Raw genomic sequence first — 19,619 nt, forward strand, 5'->3', positions numbered from 1 at the left:
TATACATAACTGACTAAAAACAATTGTTATAGAAATAAGTATACATAAATAAGAACCTCATGCAGAATACATCATAACATTGAGATTAGTCAAATTCCAAGACTACTGCTAAATCTTATAATCTTTCATAAGCTTTAACTTAGGAATAAATGATCACTGATCTAAGACAATATTTAAATGTTGATGATTATGACACGATTTTGGAAACTGCAAACGGATTTTTTTAATTCATTAATCAAAAATTCCATATATGCATATTATTGCACAAGTCACTTCATATTATAAAGAAACTTTGTTATTAAATAAACCATTTTAACTTACGAATACATTTCAAACATCAACTTCACGCATTATAATTACTTAGCTATGAGAAAAAACACTGTCGATACAACAGTAAAGGATGTAATGAAAATAGTCATTAAGATAATGCTAGTCTCAGATGTGCAGTGACGCTGAGAAACATATTGTAGTTAAAAAATCTCAATCTCAAATATCTACTATCAAGAATAATCTCTGCTATTTGGTGTTATCATTTCTCTCTATATCATGGGGAATTTATTTTGTACAGGCATAAAACATCTCACTTCATGGTAGGGGAGAAAATTACCGAATGGTGTGTGCTAATATTGGGCTAAGCGTATTACCGTGAGTAATGTAAAAATTCGTCACATTGCTCATGTTTAAAGCAAGATTTTATGTAAAAAGGACTCCTTAGTGAAATGAAAGAATCATGGAATTTTCATTATGTACCCAAATCACACTTCCATATTGCATAAAATCATTTTATTTTCCCGTTGAGTCGGTTGATGCCGAAGATTAAAAAAATTTGTCTTAGAAGATCTGACTGAGCAAAAAACTTGCGTACATATTTTTGTTCAAAATGTATGCCATTATAAATATTAAGCGCAGTGTTTTTGAGAATATACCCAAAGGCCGAGAGATAAAAAATAAACGTAAATACTAATGATAGCTATAATAAATAATGTTATGACAAATGACTTCGCTTTGCCCTAAATGTGGACAATGTTTTTTTTTCAAAACAAAACAAAATGGGAGGGAAAACCGTTAGATCCGGTAAAAGAAACCTTTAAAAAAAGAAGAGATCAAATATTTAGAAAAAATTCCTCAAATTTTTGTAGTTTTAAGATGTTTCATATTTTTGTTGTTTTCAATGATCCTGATGATCTACTTAAATTCACAAAGCGACAAAAAAGCGGCGACAAAAAAGTCAGCTGACTACCCTATTTATTGACACCGCAAATATTTGTGTTTGAACAAAAGAAACGAAAACTTTAGTAGAGAACAAAAATTGAAAGAGTGCAGAATGTTAACAAAAATTTTAATGAATAGACGAAAAATAAAAACTAATAGCAGCTCATACATAAATCATATGAAAAATTCATTCAGTACGTTCGACCTGATCATTCACCTACCAATAACCATGAAAAATGAAATGACCAAAGTGACGTCGTGACTTGCATACAAATTGTTTTTGATGTCTACTAGATTTCAATTGATAAAAATTTCTGTTGCTTCCTTAAGACCTTCATTAATAGCTGGCTTTCACTTGTGTGTTTTGTCCGAAAATTTGACAATTGTGAAAATTTAGTTTTACGGAAATTTTAACGGTTGAATTTAAAAATGCGCTATACTGATTAATAGTATGCATAACGAAAGTCGCAAGTGGGAATCTTTCAATAAGGATGCTTGTTTCTTCGTGCTTCTGTCCAACTTGATCGTTTATTCGATGTCTAGTTATTACGTCTACAGACATAATGTCAGCATAATGAATGAATAAGAACGGAAATAATATATTTTGAAAAGAACAAAACTTTTGATTTTCAAGCATTGTTTGCCGTCGGATCCAGGCGTCTTAGTAAGTCTCTTCCACTTTTTACAGCGCAGTTTTTACGTGTATATCGTAAAAATTTATTGTAACATTTTATCTTAAAATTTAATGAACCCTACTTGCAGCATTGCAATTTTGTTTATAAACGTTTAATAAAATTAGTAAAAGTAGCGAGTGAAATCCAGCTATTTCCTTACAGCAATTGACATCTTTTATTGAAATTTTTTTAGCAAATATGGGTGTTTTTCATGATTATTGCTCAAATTATAAAAATAGACTATCAAGATCTTTTTTGAATATCTCATGCAGTTACTCATAGCTATAAGTTAATTTTAATACTTATCTACTCAACTTACAAACCACAAGACATGGATCATGTTTTTGCTCTCGCTTGTTTTCCATCTTCGGAGATTATGGTCTAGTCATTTCAATATTAATGCTCACATGTACAAATCCCGTTATGCAATGTCCATTCATCATGTTTGTACCATTCCATACACAAAGTAATCGACGTAACCAAAAAAGGGGCTACTGGTATTATGAATCGCCATTTCAATAGATTACTGTTTACAATACACTCTTATTGCAACTTCAAGTGAAGGAAAAGGGATCACTTCAATACCCCAGTTATATCATCACTCAAAGAATGCTTAGTGTAGATTTGATCTCCTAAGAAAGTCAGATGACCACCTTTAGGTGTGCTCATATAACAATGGGGACCATCATTATTATATGAACAAACAACTGACATCCACAAAGAATCCAAACTGCAAATGAACATTTTTGGCCATAAATCACTATGACACATGAGTAATGACAAACTAGCAAGAGTAATTGAAATGAATGACACAGGTGGTAAGGGACTTTCACAACTCTATCAATGTGGGATCTACAATATAAGAAAATATGAAACATATGTACGACATTTCATAATAAAGAAATCTACATATGATGTTAGTTTGCGTTTTTAAACTCTTAATCAGATATATTGAGAATGAGAAAATTGTTATATGTTTTCTGTTTGACTATCCAAATGGTAGAACATTCACCAACATTAAACGAATGGCTTTTGTCGGTTAAGTTTGAAAGATGTAACAAATTTCAAACGATCAAAGGCTTTACATCCTTATCAAAGCATTTTACATTGAAAGCTTTCATATTACGAGGCCTACCATTAAGACTAGTTGATTATTCCATGCAACTCATACTTCAGTACTTCGTCAGTAAAGAGATAGAATATACCTTTCTTTCTACAACGTTAAAGGGACTAAGTTTCTGTTTGTTAATATTTGTTTAATTCACGTCATGACTAAAATTTTTATTGTGATTGGCTCCTTAGGAGCTTTTCACCTTTCACAAAGATAATAAGTAATTCTTCTATGTATTTGAACAAATAAATCTATTAGAATCTACAATCTTTTTGCGTTTTTATGTCATTATGCAAAGCAAAGATGCATGATGTAGTAGGTTAAGAATCATGAGACCATAATGAACTTATAGACTAGAGTTTATTTTTGTCTTAATATTAATTGAATCTTGCAGTCATGTCTTGCTGGGTTAAGATAAGGATCGGGTTTAAGGGCGTTCTGTTTTCCCCGAGGTTCTACTACTAAAAACATAGTAGAGAGTCGTAGAAAAACGAACAAAAACACTATTACGCTTCTCGTTCATTGCAAGTCTACACCTTAATCTTTGAAAACTGCACTTCTGTGCACTCAACCACATAGTGCATTGGAGATAGATGGCAAATTTTGCGTATTTATATTCATTGCATGTATTTAGTTATAACTAATGTGACGTTGAAGAAACAAAGCAGAAATCAGTAGCAATAAGAGAAACTATTGAGATTTTCACAGGAACTATTGAGATAAATCAAAAAGCAAATTATTATTTATCGTCCGTTTAGTCACATACATTTGTAGTTTCCAGCCGTAGGATCTATTTTCATACATGATATCGAAACAAGTAGCTGCGAGTGTAACACATTTCATAACAGTTTTCCTCTTTCAAATTTCTTTGCTTGTACATCGTGGCTTTCAAATAACTCGATGGCAGTTGAGGGAAACAACTTTATTTCGATCGACACAATCGCAAATCTTTATATTTGTCGTCTATGTGTAAAGTCTTGTTCCATCTCATATGAACATTTACTTTCCTTGACGCCTCGTGGTTTAAATGGGGCTCGAAGTGAATAGTATCTTTGTAACTAGTGTTAAGCATGTCATTATATGTATTGTTCCACATGTTTGTTTAACCCTCTGGGAGCCTTTATAAAAGTTCTTACACATCTCGTTTGGTGATTGTTGCCTGTGAGCAACAACGGACTCTAGAGGTTTAAAATTCATTGTTTGTACTTGAACAAATTACCGGATATCTATCAAATCTAATTTTTAAAAATAAAACATATTGTTGACAAACAAAAGAGCAATGCTCAATATGAACATAATAGCCCAACATAAGACTTTTAAAAAAGCCATCACAGTAATAAAAATAGATAAGGATTTATTAATAACGTTTCGTCTTTATCTTAAGATATCTTCAGATTAATTGAGTTGATTAATATGCACGAGGTTTTAAATACAAGTTTATATTACGGGGTGTTAAATTACATGTGAGGGGAAGAGGAGTTTTAGATGACGGAATTAAGTGAGAATGGCGGTATATTAAAGAAGGTGAAGGGGAATTGAGTTGCCTTGGGTGTTAAGAGAGGGTTTAAGTTCGGATATAAGAAGGCTTTCATGAATCATAAGGTCATAATTGTCGGAGGAGGAAGAGAGAATTGAGAAATCATTAAAATCGGCAGAGTGAGATGTATTTCTTATATGAGAAAGAGCTGCAGATGGGGGTGGACATAAGGAAGGCTTTCCTGTTAAGGGAGAGATTCCCAAGTGTTCTGATATTCTGGTGTGTAAATGACGCGTGGTTTGACCCACATACGATGCAGAGCAGCATCGACACTTAAATGAGTATACAACACCAGATCTCAGGAGTTTGGGAACCCTATCCTTAAAAGGAAAGAAAGAGGAGAGACGCCTGGAAGAATGAAAAACAAAGCGAACGTTGATATGAGGAAAGGCAGCATTGCAAAGTCGAGTGATTTGAGTGCGAATCTGAAGACAGTGTAGGCCAGTGAAAGGGAGACAGAAGTACATGATTTTCTTAGGAGCAGTGTGAATAAGATCTTTGGGTTCAAATGTATTGTTGAGGAGGCGGTGAACATGATTGTCAAATATGTATGAAGGGAAGTTGTTTAAGGTGAACAATTTTCTAACAAATTCTAGTTCGGTATGAAAATCTTCATAGCTGGAGCAAAGGTTGAAAATTCTGTAAAGTAAAGAGGAGATCAAGGAGCATTTGTATTGAATGGGAATGAAACTATGGAAATTGGTGAAGAGACCAGTGAAAGTGGGTTTACGATACACGGAGGTGGAAAACTTGCCGTTTGAGGTAGTTATTTTTACGTCAAGAAAGGGGAGCATGTTGTCTTTTTCCAGTTCAGATGTAAAGGAGATGTTAGGATGTTGGTGATTGAGATAGGTAAGGAAAAGAGGTATGTGATCCAACGATCGGAAGAGTAGAAAGCAATCATCAACGAAACGTTGATAAAGAAGGGGTTTGAAGGTGGAGGGACAGTTGTGAAGCCATGAGTTCTCATTAAAGGCCATTAATATGTTCGCAAATAGTGGGCCTAGGGGGCGGCCCATAGCCACACCATCAATCTGTTGATAGACTTGGCCGTTAAAGAAGAAATGACAGTTTTTGAAGGAGAGGGAGAGAAGTTGAGTGAATTGTGAACGGTCAAGGCCTTGAAAGGACGTGTTATTGGAGAAGATGTGATCAGTTATTATGGCGATTGTTTCATCAACTGGGATGTTGGTGAACAATGATTTAACATCAAAGCTCGCCATCACAACGTTATTGGCGTTAATGTCACTTTGTAAAAGATCTTGGACAAAAGAGAAAGAGTCCTTGATAACATGGGAGCTGGCGGAGATTGGTGTAAGGAAAGGAATAAAGAATTTGGCTAGCTTGTAGGAGTAGTGGTCAAACTAGATAAGATTGGTCTCAGAGGGATGGAGGATTTATGAATTTTGGGGAGTCCATATAGTAGCAATGCTCTCCCTACATTGATATATATGAAATGCTAATAACAATTGACCATTTTACAGCGATATTACGTCAATTATTTATTATTTAAATGATTCAGCCTATTAAATAACGCTAATATTATGGTTTTGGGCTAGAAGATGTTGGTGACATCAATCAGAACGCCCTTAAACCATTCTCAGAACCTTAACTTATCAAGATATGACTGCAAGATATGCATATATATTACCTGAATACGTTGATTGACAAGCTTCGTTCACAGCATCAGTCACTATTTGCCACGCATTTTCCTTAATATTTTTGTTCTTATAGTTAGTGTCTTTTGTATTCCAAAGCGCTGGGTATTTTTAAATTTCTTCAATAAGTTTCTCCTCAACTTTTGTATATTTTCCCATCTTTTTTCAACTTGCAAATCAATTGGCAAAAGAATACTTCACTGTAAAGCACGTGATCTGTAAATTCATTTTCATTGGATAATTGCTCGCGTTTTTCAATTTTGCTGCGTAAAAGTTAAGTTGTGCTCAACTGGTGCGTTTACGCACTTGGAGTATACATACGGAAACGTAAGTGTACGCGCATTGAAAAACGCAACAGTGGAAAGCAGCCTTAAAAGAAGCCCATTCCAATTCATGATTTGCAGGCAATATGAGATATACAACATCAAAATACTGGATGCTGATTGGCCGAGGGGCTTTGGCCATGTTCTAAATAGTGATAAACAATTTTCATTTGGATTGGTTCTTCAGGTTAATGTCACCTTTCAAAGATACAATAATTAATCCTTTAATGTCTTTGAACAAAAGAAATACTTTGTATTAAAACTCTTACCTCCGTTTCAAAAATCAAATTTTGCTTGTGTTGAATGCATTTAAAACAAATGATAATGAGGAATTTTACATTATTTTCTTTTGTCTTTGCACGTGTAAAGTTCTACATTTATAATAAGGCTCCGTTTACACTATACCGAAAACGTTACAGGTTAAATTTTCTATGTGCTAAAATCAATGACATCGTTCAATGTCAAAAACAAAATTAAATTGACTAAATCTACTAACTTAATAAGCATTTACTCCAAACTGTTACAGCTTTAAAACAAATGAGGATGTCGCGATGAGCAAGTCCTGTAGATAGTGTAAACACAGCCTAAGCCTCAAATTTTGCCAAGTTAAAACTCAGTGTAACATGATTATTCAATATACAATGATGGCTCTAGGAAGAAGTGAGGAAGGGGCAGATTGACCTCCTCCCCTAAAGTTACTCTGTCCTTAGTTATCCCTCAGAGATACTTTTATCTCACTTTTGTACAATAAGAAAAACTTGAAAACTTAAGATTTTACAACTTTGAATTAAAGAAGCACTTGTAAACACAATCACCATTAATTCATGTCAATATTTTATTGTATATAATTTACCTATATTTAAATAAATTACCACTGCATCACATTACTGTCATATATGTTATACCATATTTATAATATTGTCACTAATACTTAAGATGACATCACGTGATGCTGAAACATGTTTATTTTGAAAAACTCCAATGTTTACCTAAGTTGTTTACTAATCAGTAAAAGACAACAAAATGTACGCAACGTACCTGTTTTTTCATAAGATGCCCCTAACATAGAACTAGAAAAATCTATGGATTTTTTAAAGCACAAGTATCTTTAAAATCACTGGTAAAATGTTTCTTCAGAATAGTGACGAAGGATATACCGGGCGGAAAGCAAATTCTTACTATAAATAATAAAACCCAAGGATAAATGGCATTCACAAGAAAGCTAGAAGTCTGTATACTTTGTGATTGTGTGTGTGTTTTTGTTTCTTTCGTGATTTCCACTTATCCCATTTCATTCCATCTTATCCCACTTTTACTTTCACCTTTTTCATCCCACCATGTAATTCAAAATTATGTAAATAGCTATTATATATATAAATCCCTTTATACTTGTAATTCAATACTGTTTGATGATGTCTTGAGAACCAAGACGAAACGTTACGCTACTAAAAAATATTCCTTTTTATACGTCATTTTTGTATTGAATGGGTTTTTTAAAAGCACCTCGCTGGGCTTTAATATTCATGAGTAACTAAAATGTTTCTTGTTATGTTTACAATTGTCACAAATTGAAACTGTACATTTAACGTTGTATCAACCCCAACATCATGATGATAAATTTATTTTAACCATTGAAGACAGAAAGTGAGAATTAATAATCTTCAATATTTTAATCAAGAAAATATTATCCAAAAAAGTTTAATTCCTCAATTCAAATGAACTTATGTCAAAAACGTAAAAGTTTGATTGATTTTCATCACAGTTATTGACATGACGTCATGATGATGTTTTTACATACGGAAATTGTTGACAGTATATAATATTTTCTGTCTTTAAGTTCATTTTGTACATAATATACGAACAAAAATTATCTCTCACATTTTTTAACTAATGACCATAGAACTCGAGAGCTATGATCTATAAGAGGACAGACACACGAAATTAAGGTCACAGAAAATTCTTGTTTTTAAATGACAAACGAACGGAGAATTTATTTCAATATTTACCTGAATATATCCCTGAATGGGCAAATAAAGAAATTAAGAATACCCAGTTGAAGCATTGGACGTATTTGAGGAAAAAGGAAAGAAAAAACCCAGTTTTCAAACATTGATTTGCCCGGCGGCTCGTGGCCACTCAGTTTTTATCACAATGACGTCATACCCGTGTATCTATAACTGTATAGACAACTGCTAAATGTTATCTATTTATTAAATATAAATAACCAATTATCTAACCATACATTTTTATTAAAAAGTAAATCATCAACATGAAATTTGTTCAGAGGTACAATACATAATAATAAGTTTGACAGAGCATCTTACAGTAGAAGTCTAATCTAGAGGATGACCTGTTTAAATGACAATTCATTTATGAAGATTACAAGTAGAATCTTAGAAAGGTATAAACAAATATTCATGATCAATTAGTATAGAAGCGCTCTTTTAAATACAAGTTATTTGTGTTATAAAAAGCAATTATAAATCGTTTCAGATTATTGCAAAACTCAGATAATATTTTACATTTTTTAATAGCAGGAGGTAAGACATTCCAGAAATAATACCGATAAATTTAAAAGATCTTTTGCAAAATTGATCAAAATTTATTTTTGTTAAATATAAATATTTCCTTAAAGATTGTCAGGAAGAATAAGTATACTTCTTCTGTAGAAAACTATAGTAGGTGGAAACAAGCAATCATCCTTACGACCATCAACGCAATTTTCTCAAAGGTTTTTCAATTTACTATTAAAGTTTGACTTGATGTATTTATTCAGGAACATTAAGTTTTAAAAATTGAATTCTGCAATCTAAACTCTCAACAATAGCTAAAGTTCCTGTGTTGGAATGCATAGTTATATTAGTATTATAATATATTCCGTGAACTTTAGCGCATACTTTACCACTCTTTAAATCTACAGCAACAGATGACGAATTAAACACTCCAATGCAATAAGATTTGTGTACAACTAGGTCGGATTCCAAATAAAATTTACCGACATCATGCAAAATCGCATTCACATCACCATTCTCGTGAACATTAATTACATAAATGACCATTCTTTTGATGCCTTTGCAAAATGTTATGACTGCTTGTTTACTATCACTTATACAGCAGTTGAGCTTTAGATCATTTACAGTTACCTGTTGTGGAACAAATTTTTCAATGAGAGATGTTATGGGTATTTCTGCAGTATGCCAAAGTTTCAAGTAAAGTTCATTGTTGCTATTTCCCCATTTCCATAATGTGTATTCTGTTTTGTTTACAGTTAAAAAAACAGAATTATCAGGTGACACAGCTGCTGCTTTAAATTTTGAATTATCGACAGGAAGTCTTTTGTTGTATTGTATCTCACCCTTGGTAATTCTAACAACTTGAACAAAATCTTGTTCGTCAATACAAACTAAGACATCACCAAATGTTAAGATTTTCTTAGGTTTAAATTCAATGTTTAATTTCTTCGTCTGCATGGAGTCTACAAAATTTTCAGATGAAGTTGATATCTTCGTAAAATGATCAGAACCATCCCATATCCACAGTAAACCATCTGACCACCAACATCCAAATGCATTCTTCAGTTGCATTGGTACAGTTTGAATAATAGTGCAACGTTCAATGCTCCAAATATGAATGTTGACGTGGTCACCAACAGCAAAAGCAGCCAAAAAAGATCCATCCGGTGAAAAACAACAACATTTAATTTCAAAAAACTCAAAGATAACTGAAGGTCTCCAAAGATGATCAGTTTTGAAAACTTTAAGCTTGGAAAAATACGGCACAACGTAAAATTCCTTAAACGAGATGGGATGGACTTTTTTAAGATTCCTCATAAAACATGGACACCTATCATGTGGTAAATGAAACACGATTTTTCCTTCATGGTTGTATTTTGTCAACTGAGTGATTTCAGAAAGCTTTCCATTCTGGTTGTATGATAAAAATACAATCACGATAATGGTGTGTTGTCATTAAATTGAGGTAGTGAATTTTATTTTTGAAAAATATCGATTGCCTTTGGGAATTGAAAACATACGAAGTCTTGACGAATTTGCAACAAAGAACTCTGAATATTTATCGATGCATTGTAGTTTTTGGTAATCAACAACGCAGCGTCGATCGATTCTTTGCATAGATAATGAATTCCATGCAGTGAACACATTTTTAGGAAGTTCATCGTAATCTTTTACATATCTTGCTGTAATAAACAAACCAGAATCTGAGAAAGAGCAACGATTAACGACATCATCTGACTGTAAACATACTAACAAACGTCCATTGTTAACGTTCCACAACTTTACTTCAGTAGATCCATCACTAGTTACCAGTCTATTTCCAGTTGGTGAAAAGGAGCAATAACAGATGTTTCCACGTATAAAACAAAATTTCATTAATGTTGGATAGTCACAGATGTTATACCAGGATATAAACATGTTTACATCATCCCACTTATTCAACCTTGAATCATCGAGTGCAGTGCCTAGAGTGCATCGTTGTTTAAATTCTGGAAGTTCAAAAATAGATATTTGACCATTTTCAAATCCTACAGCAAGAAGTTCTTCATTGGACGACACACAAAGAGATGTAACGTTAGCACGCAAAGAGACAGTCAAATGATGATGGTTTGTTAGATATGTTGAGTCTAAATTCTCAAACCAAGTAAGCTTTCCTTGTTTCAATAAATCCCTTGCCAATAATCTTTTTTCGTTGCTGCCATGAATTCTGTTTCCAATAATTTGTAAGTAAAATAAAATATTATCAAACTCAAACTCATATCTCATTGTCATTAATAAATGAAATAGTAGTTCGTCAAGTACATCTTTTCTCAAGAAAGTTCGTCGTTTCTTAATGATTTCACGCAATTCAGACCTAATAATGAGCAACATGTTAATGTCTTTCACACCCATAATTCTTGCACAAATCACTTTGACATCTACTGTCCAGCTAAAGTCAACATTTTCGCGACATTTTGACATATGATAGATTCCATTCTTCAAAGAATATTTAATCATAGCAGTGTTCATCTGATCTTCAAAAATGTTTATCGACTTAATTTGTTCAAATATTTTCTCACAAGCATGCCATAAAAACTTATGACTATTTTTTGGATTAACTGTAAACTCATGCTGTTCATAACCATCTGATTTCAACCAATCAATTAGAGATTTGTGATATACAGTTAAACAATCATCGTAAACAGGCAAAATTTGAGATAACGATTCAATGATTTTACTGCAGCCTTCAAACTTGATGTCACCAGAAAAACCTAAATAGCTAAACAGGAAAGTTAACGGTAAAAAATCCCGACAGGCAGCCAACAATTCAAGAAATTGCATAAAAGTAGTTTCTGAGACAACAGAATTTCTGGGACTCTCCTTCGTTAACAATTTTTTTACTCTTTTGAATTGCTTTGTGTAAACACCGCTTAACCCACTAGGGACCAATTGTTAATGTAAGTAAGCTATTTTCTTCTTTCAAGCTCAGTTGTGCGTAATACGCATAAAGAAATGATCCCTCACATTTTTCAACTAATGACAATAGAACTTGGCGATCTCCCTTCACCCGATTATTCAACTGATGTCTTAAATACTTGTGCAGGTCTTCTTCGTTGTTTTCATCACGAGGACGAGTTGTAATCTCCACAGGATTCATATCTTTCAACTCCTTTTGAACAGGAAGTTCTGGACGACTGGTGATGAAGATTTTAATCCATTTAGGCAGTCGGTCAAACTCTTCTGCAATCAATTCCAACAATTCACTTTTGCCATCAACTTGGCTTTCATCCAAGGCATCAATAACCAAAATCATTGGTTCATGATCTTCCAATGAATGCAATGGATCATTTAATAACACACGGAATGCATCGGTGATTGAATCTTTGAATGGTTTCTCTGTAATTCTTCATTCAGTTTACTTTTAAAATTTGATATTGTATCACACATGCTACTAGCCAATGATTCTATCAATATTCGAGGATTTCTATAATCTGATCTATTATACCTGCAAAAATGAGAAGCAGCAAGTTTCTTCTTTTCAGAATATCGTCGACACACCTCAGCAGCAAACACACTTTTACCAACACCAGGACCGGCAATCAAAATCATGACATTAGAAGAATCTTCAATTCTATCGTTAAACCAAGTGTCGAGTGTTTCAAATAACCATTGTCTAGTGCCTTCAAGGTATTTCTTGTTAAGATCTTTTATAAGACCGTTAAAATTACACTTTCCAAGCATTTCAACATTAGAATATGTTTTCTCCTGTAACATTTTTTTTACTCCTGCTACATCAGCTTTTGTTTTCTTTACATCCTCATTTATGCAAGTAAAGTTTTTTAACATTTCAATATAATTTACTTCATCGGGACTGAGTGGAGCTTTCTTTAATTCATCTATTTCAGTTTGTTGAATACCCAGATCAACCAATGCTTTTGAGATTTCATCCCACAAGCGCTCAAACGTACCGTCATCTACACTAGTTGTGCTTATGTGACCATACACTTTGTTTCTATAAAACTTTATTCTTGCAATATTTGCTGAGATTGAAGTATCTGAAGAGGAAGGATTATTCCATCCACCATGTGGCGCTGTTAGACCACATATGTTACGCAATAAAACAGTCAATAATGAAATATCAAAATTATCAAGGTTTGGCAAACCAGTTGATGGGTAAAGAAGGTCCCATTGCTCTTTGTTGATGACGCTTCTTTTTCTTAATGATTCCAATGTACTTTTATTTGAGGGTTTATTAAGTTCATTGCTTAGGTTTGACGAACGAAAATTTATATTAAACTGCAATGTTGTTTTCAAAGCTTGTGTTCCTTTATTTATCAAGAGTTTACTTAAACGAGATCCGTTTGCCTCAATCTTCAATTTTTTAGGAGGTGAAGCCATTTTTCAAACTAAAAATTAAGTTTTTGCAAAAAGCATTAATTTACAATGTGCAAATCAACAAAATATGGAAGGCATTAAAAAAAACAATATTACAAGAATTTTTATAACTAGTCCTCTTTTATATTTTTTGGATAAAAAATTGAAATAAATACGATGTTATCAACAAATTATATTTCGAAATAATCTTGCTATGACAAACATGATATTTCTTCAATCACTTCAACCTACACACTTATTTCACTTATTCAAAAGTTAGCAAAAACTACTAAAAATATTCTGGAACTGTATTTAAGGATTGCGATGATTTTCAATTATATTTTTCACACCATTATTTTAAGACTATTTGTGGTCGTTACCAGTGGCGTAGCCAGGAAAAATAGTAACCCCCGCTCATCATCTTACGCCCAAGGCGCGACTCCCACTATGCTCCCCAGGAAAATTTTGAAATCCAGAGCCTTAGAAACAGCATTTCCTGCGATTTGGAGGGCGAAATATTTGTTGTACAAAAAGTTATAAAAACCCGTTTTTATAACTTATGGCTCGACTGGTTCGACCGATAGCGGATTATAATAACGCTTATTTAAGCCATTCCATTTGTCAATAGCCAGATCAGTGGACGATCTGGAATAATCTAGACCGATAAGCGGGGTGGCCGGACCGATAAGAGTGTCCAATTGCTATCGTGTAATTGGCTCGTTTAAATTTTTTTCTTACTGTGATTGGTTTGAACGATTTCAACTGACAGCCAACTGAACTAACATAGTCAAGCTCACTGTCTGAATTGAATATTTGATCGTTTCATAGTAATTTTCTAAAGCATAATAGAAATTAAACTACAATCAGATGGAATTTATGAAAATTTTTACGAATTCATATATTGACATGAATGCTGCTGTCCAAACTGTGAATTTTTTCAAGAAGGTGAAAAATTTATGGATGAATTGTTAATGCTAGGCAAAGACGATCTCGCGAGCGACATTTCAGTCATTGATGTTCAAAAGAAAGCCAAAATTGTTTTGAGTTTTATCACCAAAAATTTATATCCAAAATCGTAAGTAAAGGACAAGTGAAGTGTATGCATGAATGTAATATATCAAAGTCAATTTATGCGAGTGCGTGATGCGATTTATGTCAGGCGAAATGTTTGGCGCTTTTCAGTTTATGATCATTGATCATTCAATCATTGGACAGTTACACTACACATTGTTTAATATTTGAGAAAACTACCATTGATTACATGAGAAGCTGTTTACTATATCCCGTGATTTTGAGTCTTTTCTGATCCATGAAGCTTTTTATTTTGACAATTTGACAGGGATTGTATTAAACTATGAAATGTTGCTCCATGTCACATATTGTCCCCTTTTCTAACTGAACACCTCATGTAGAGATGTCAAGGTGTGTTGATCTACGGCTCATACCAGATTGTTTGCCATAAATTCCAAAGAGCTATTGATTTAAGAAAAGCATTTTCTATTAAGTAAAAATGTCTTCCTATGTATGCAGATAAACCTCGAACTGATTCATATCTTGAAATCGTTCACTTAACATGCCTTTAATGGAATCAGGGGCGGATCTAGGGTATGTCAAATCTGTCATGCGACTGATGTTTATAGTTCAAAAATTATTATAATGATTAAATTTAGTTATCATTAAATTCCCGTTCTGTAATCGTTTGGATTTCATCGTCAAAATTCTGTTTTATGTATAAAAACTTATACAAATACCACCTTCATAAACAGATCAGTGGATAAAAACATATCTAGAATTATATTAACTGGCTGACTGATAAACGGGATGGCTCGACTGGTTCGACCAATAACGGAGTTTAAGAACGCTTATTTAGGCCATTCCATTGGTCAATAGCCAGATCAGTGGACGATCTGGAATAATTTCGACCGATAAGCGGGGTGGCCGGACCGATAAGAGTGTGCAATTGCTATCGTGTAATTGGTTTGTTTAAATTTTTTTCTTACTGTGATTGGTTTCACGGATTTCGACTGATAGCCAACTGAACTAACATAGTCAAGCTCACTGTCTGAATTGAATGTTTGATCGTTTCATAGCAATTTTCTAAAGCATTATAGAAACTAAACTATAATCAGATGGAATTTATGATAATCTTTTACGAATTCATATATTGACATGAATGCTGCTGTCCAAACTGTGAATTTTTTCAAGAGGGTGAAAAATTTATGGATGAATTGTTAATGCTTGGCAAAGACGATCTCGCGAGCAACATTTCAGTCATTGATGTTCAAAAGAAAGCCAACATTGTTTTGAGTTTTATCAGCAGAAATTTACATCGAAAATCGTAAGTAAAGGACAAGTGAAGTGTATGCATGAATGTAATATATCAAAGTCAATTTATGCGAGTGTGTGATGCGATTTATGTCAGGCTAAATGTTTGGGGCTTTTCAGTTTCTGATCCATTGATCATTCAATCATTGGACAGTTATACTACACATTGTTTAATACTTGAGAAAACTACCATTGATTACATGAGAAGCTGTTTACTATAAACTGTGATTTTGAGTCTTTTCTGATCCATGAAACTTTTTATTTTGAAAATTTGACAGGGATGGTTTTAAACCATTAAATGTTGTCCATTGTCACATATTGTCTCCTTTTCTAACTGAACACCTCATGTAGAGATGTCAAGGTGCGTTGATCTACGGCTCATACTAGTTTGTTTGCCATAAATTCCAAAGAGCTATTGATGTAAGAAAAGCATTTTCTATAAAGTAAAAATGTCTTCCTATGTATGCAGATAGACCTAGAAATTTGGCAAAACAGCAAAGTATTTTTCATGATCATATGAAAAGATATTTATCATAACCAGTAAGCATGATTCATGAAGCAATTTTAACATTCATGTCATTATATAATTAAAAGCCTGTTAGTTACATTCTGTTTGTACTGGCAAATACAATCCTACTGGTGATTGCTATATAGCACACCTGGCATATACTTACAGAAGATAGTAGTTTAATAGCCTAATAAACATTAATGCTGTCCTTAATTGCAAATTTTTACTCTGATAGTTTTTGCTTAATCTTTGGTAGAAAAAAATTTTGAGTTTTTTCTCAAAAGGTGAATTTGCTGGCACTGTATTTGGAGATGGGTAAAGAGTTACAATAAACTTGCATGGTTTGAAGTCTGAGCTTTTCTACATCTACGAACTGTCCCTTGTAGTACCAAATTTCTAACTCAATTCATTACATAGAGGTTTGAATGGGGGTCTCCAGGGGGTCTATGCGTGACAACTTGGTAGAAATTTTTAAAGACTATATCTGTTTTTGAATATAGCCTTATTGTAAAATAGATTTTATGTTTCTAGACATGCTAATAGCCATATATTTGCCATAATGAGCCCATTTTATGCCATAATTAAAATGGGTTTCCCTATTTTGAATAATGGAATACAAAATTATGGACTGCTCTAAAGCCGACGATCGAGCAGAGAACGGTTTAGCTAATAAGCTATTTCCTATATCAACATCAGTTGAGCAAATCGCAGTTGCACTTAAAGCCATTGTGTCATACACAAATACATAATAGCAATTTTAGAGGAAGCACAATAGAAAATTAATACCGACTATGATCTCGTAATTTGATAATCACTGACCGCTGTACTCGTATACTAAAAGGTTGAAGAATTACAACCTCCGCCAATTTAAACAGCGGGAGTTCGACTGTAAAAACAGCAGATTTGAGCATGCGCCAAGTCCCTTAGCCAACCAGAATTCAAAACTTCTCATGTAGAATTGTATTTTACGTTCCGCTCTCTTAAGATAGGCGAAATACGTGGAGAAATCGCGCCAGTATGCATTGAAATGTGCCAGAAAAGGCGGTTGTTAAGTTACAAGACAAATCTTGAGATTTTTCAGTATTACGATTACGAACCACCAAATAAAAGCGAGAAAATGAACGAAAACATAATATAACATATTTTTTGCGCAATAATGTATATTTAATCTCCAAATAGAATATTTATTATTTTTTACTCCGCCGGGCGGGAGTAGCGGGACCGCTATCTACGCCACTGGTTGTTACGACCGACAATTTTCCGACAAATATATCTAATGTATGTTTGATATTTGAACTATAAATGTTTGAAACAACGTAAAGAGTTATTTCTTGTGTCTATTGATCATGGTTTCAAAAGAATCATTTCTTTTAAAATATGTATAAGATATTAATTCATTTAAAGAAACTCAAAATTGTTAATGAAACTTAGATATGATTTCAAGAGAAAACGAAACGGTTTTTGTAACTTTAAAATTACGGCGTATTGTTCGGCAAATTTTGGGTGCAAAAACAATAATTGAAGATGAAATACTAACGTTATATATATGCTTTACATTTGTACATTGTAGTGTTAACTAAAGTTTAATTTTATTTGAAAAGAAAACAATCTTAAATCATAACGTGACAAGTAACAAGGGCATCACTGATTTAAAGTTATTTAATAACTAACCTTCATTTTTAAAATTACCTTCGTTTTAGAAATAAGACTTCATATACGACGATCGTGTGGACAAAATTATGCCTGCATTAGTTCTTTACATGTTACGTATCTAACAAAGATGAGAGATTTAATATAAAGAACGTGACCACATACATATCAGTTTAAAAGTGTTGATCATAATTCATACCTTATTGTAACATCAATCTTTTATTCTTGTAGTTTTTTTTTATAAAAACACTTTTAAATAACGAACGAAGATGAAGAGTGAGTCAGGATCTCCTTCAACAAACAGTATTATAAAACATTAATGACATCTCTGTAGAATAATCCAGTTCTATAGCTAAGTATACATCACTGATTAAAAACAACTGTTATAGAAATAAAAATACATAAACTAGAACCTGATGCAGAGTACATAATAACACTGAAATGAGTCAAATTCCAAGGACTACTGGTAAATAATATAAGGTTTAAGAAATTTCTACTCAGGAATAAAGGGATCACCTATCTAAAATAGTATTTGAATGTGAATGATTAAGACACAATTTTGGATTTTTTCACTTCGTTAATTAAAAATTCCATACATGTATATTATTTCAAACGTCAGTTCATATTATAAAAAGACTTTTATTATTAAATAACCCATTGTAAATTATCAATACATTTTAATTATCAACTGCACGCAATTGTAAATACTTATGATCAATAAAAAACACTACACATATAACAGTAAAGGATGCAATGAAAGTAAACTTTAACCATGTTAAACTAACATATGATCAAAAGTATGACTTTGAAAGCTCTGTGTTGCATGAATCAACATTTCACAAAAATAGATTCTGTCGCGTTCGTCCTCTGTGAGTAAATACATTCTTCCTGTATTTAACATTTGCTTATTTTTCAAATTTTATTACTTTTAAAAGAATGTTTTGTTGTATACAACTATCAACATTTGCTAGCCACACAGAGATTAGTCAAGCGGCGTCAGCAAATAAGGGATATGATGCAAGGTTAGACATGTGCCCCTCCCTACATAAAATTTTACAGATCCCTCTTTTTTCCATAGACAAGTACAGTTTATAAAGAAAAATTCAGCGTCTTACATTTAGAAAATGGTGTCATGTTACTCTCCCTCCCCCCATATTTTTGAATAGGTTTTACTGTCCTTTACCATGCAGCTTATTGTCAATAGTTAGAAAGTTGGTAAATCAACCTAAATAAGATTTCTCTTGAATGTTTAGTCATACATTATCGAGAAGCTTCAGTAGCAAACTTGTTATGTAAAGTTACTAAAATAGTTTCAGAATCTCGCTTTATCTATAAAAAATTACTTTCGTTTTAGAAGTAAGATTTAAAATATGACGACCATGTAGACTAAATTATGCTATCTTTAGTTCTTTACATGTCACATATCTAACAAAGATGAGAGATCTCATATAAAGAACGCGAACACATACATATCAGTTTAAAAGTGTTGGTCATAATTCATACCTTATTGTAACATCAATCTTTTATCCATGTGAGTTTTATTACATAAACACATTTAAATAACGATCGAAGATGAAGAGTAAGTCAGGATCTTCTTTAACAAACAGTATATTAAAACATTAATGACATCTATGTAGAACTTTCTAGTTATATAACTAAGTATACATCACTGACTAAAAACAATTGTTATAGAAATAAAAATACATAAATAAGAACCTCATGCAGAGTACATAACATTGAGATTAGTCAAATTCC

General features: G+C 32.7%; 2 protein-coding genes across 7 annotated transcripts in view; both read right to left on the reverse strand.

The window, feature by feature from the left end:
• The window catches only part of LOC124451512, an 89,717-nt gene extending 70,214 nt beyond the window's left edge, over positions 1-19,503 (reverse strand). Inside the window, exons 1-3 of one of the 3 annotated variants that reach the window (XR_006950493.1) lie at positions 19,368-19,503; positions 17,904-17,985; positions 1,286-1,290 (exon numbers count right to left, since the gene is read on the reverse strand). The gene's annotated coding sequence lies outside the window, so the exon portion shown is untranslated. Of the gene's footprint in view, positions 1-1,285; positions 1,291-17,903; positions 17,986-18,063; positions 18,089-19,367 lie in introns of those variants that run through there. The other 2 variants (XM_047002170.1, XM_047002171.1) reach the window with 2 other exon arrangements.
• The window catches only part of LOC124451529, a 73,706-nt gene continuing 66,067 nt past the window's right edge, over positions 11,981-19,619 (reverse strand). For all 4 annotated transcript variants that reach the window (XM_047002187.1, XM_047002188.1, XM_047002186.1 and 1 more), the window contains exon 3: positions 11,981-13,413. In XM_047002187.1, the coding sequence (XP_046858143.1) occupies positions 12,356-13,405 (1,050 nt within the window). In that variant the 5' untranslated portion in view covers positions 13,406-13,413 and the 3' untranslated portion in view covers positions 11,981-12,355. The remainder of the gene's footprint in view (positions 13,414-19,619) is intronic.

Source organism: Xenia sp. Carnegie-2017, unplaced genomic scaffold, assembly GCF_021976095.1.
Source record: "Xenia sp. Carnegie-2017 unplaced genomic scaffold, XeniaSp_v1 HiC_scaffold_24, whole genome shotgun sequence".
Classification (NCBI taxonomy): domain Eukaryota; kingdom Metazoa; phylum Cnidaria; class Anthozoa; order Malacalcyonacea; family Xeniidae; genus Xenia; species Xenia sp. Carnegie-2017.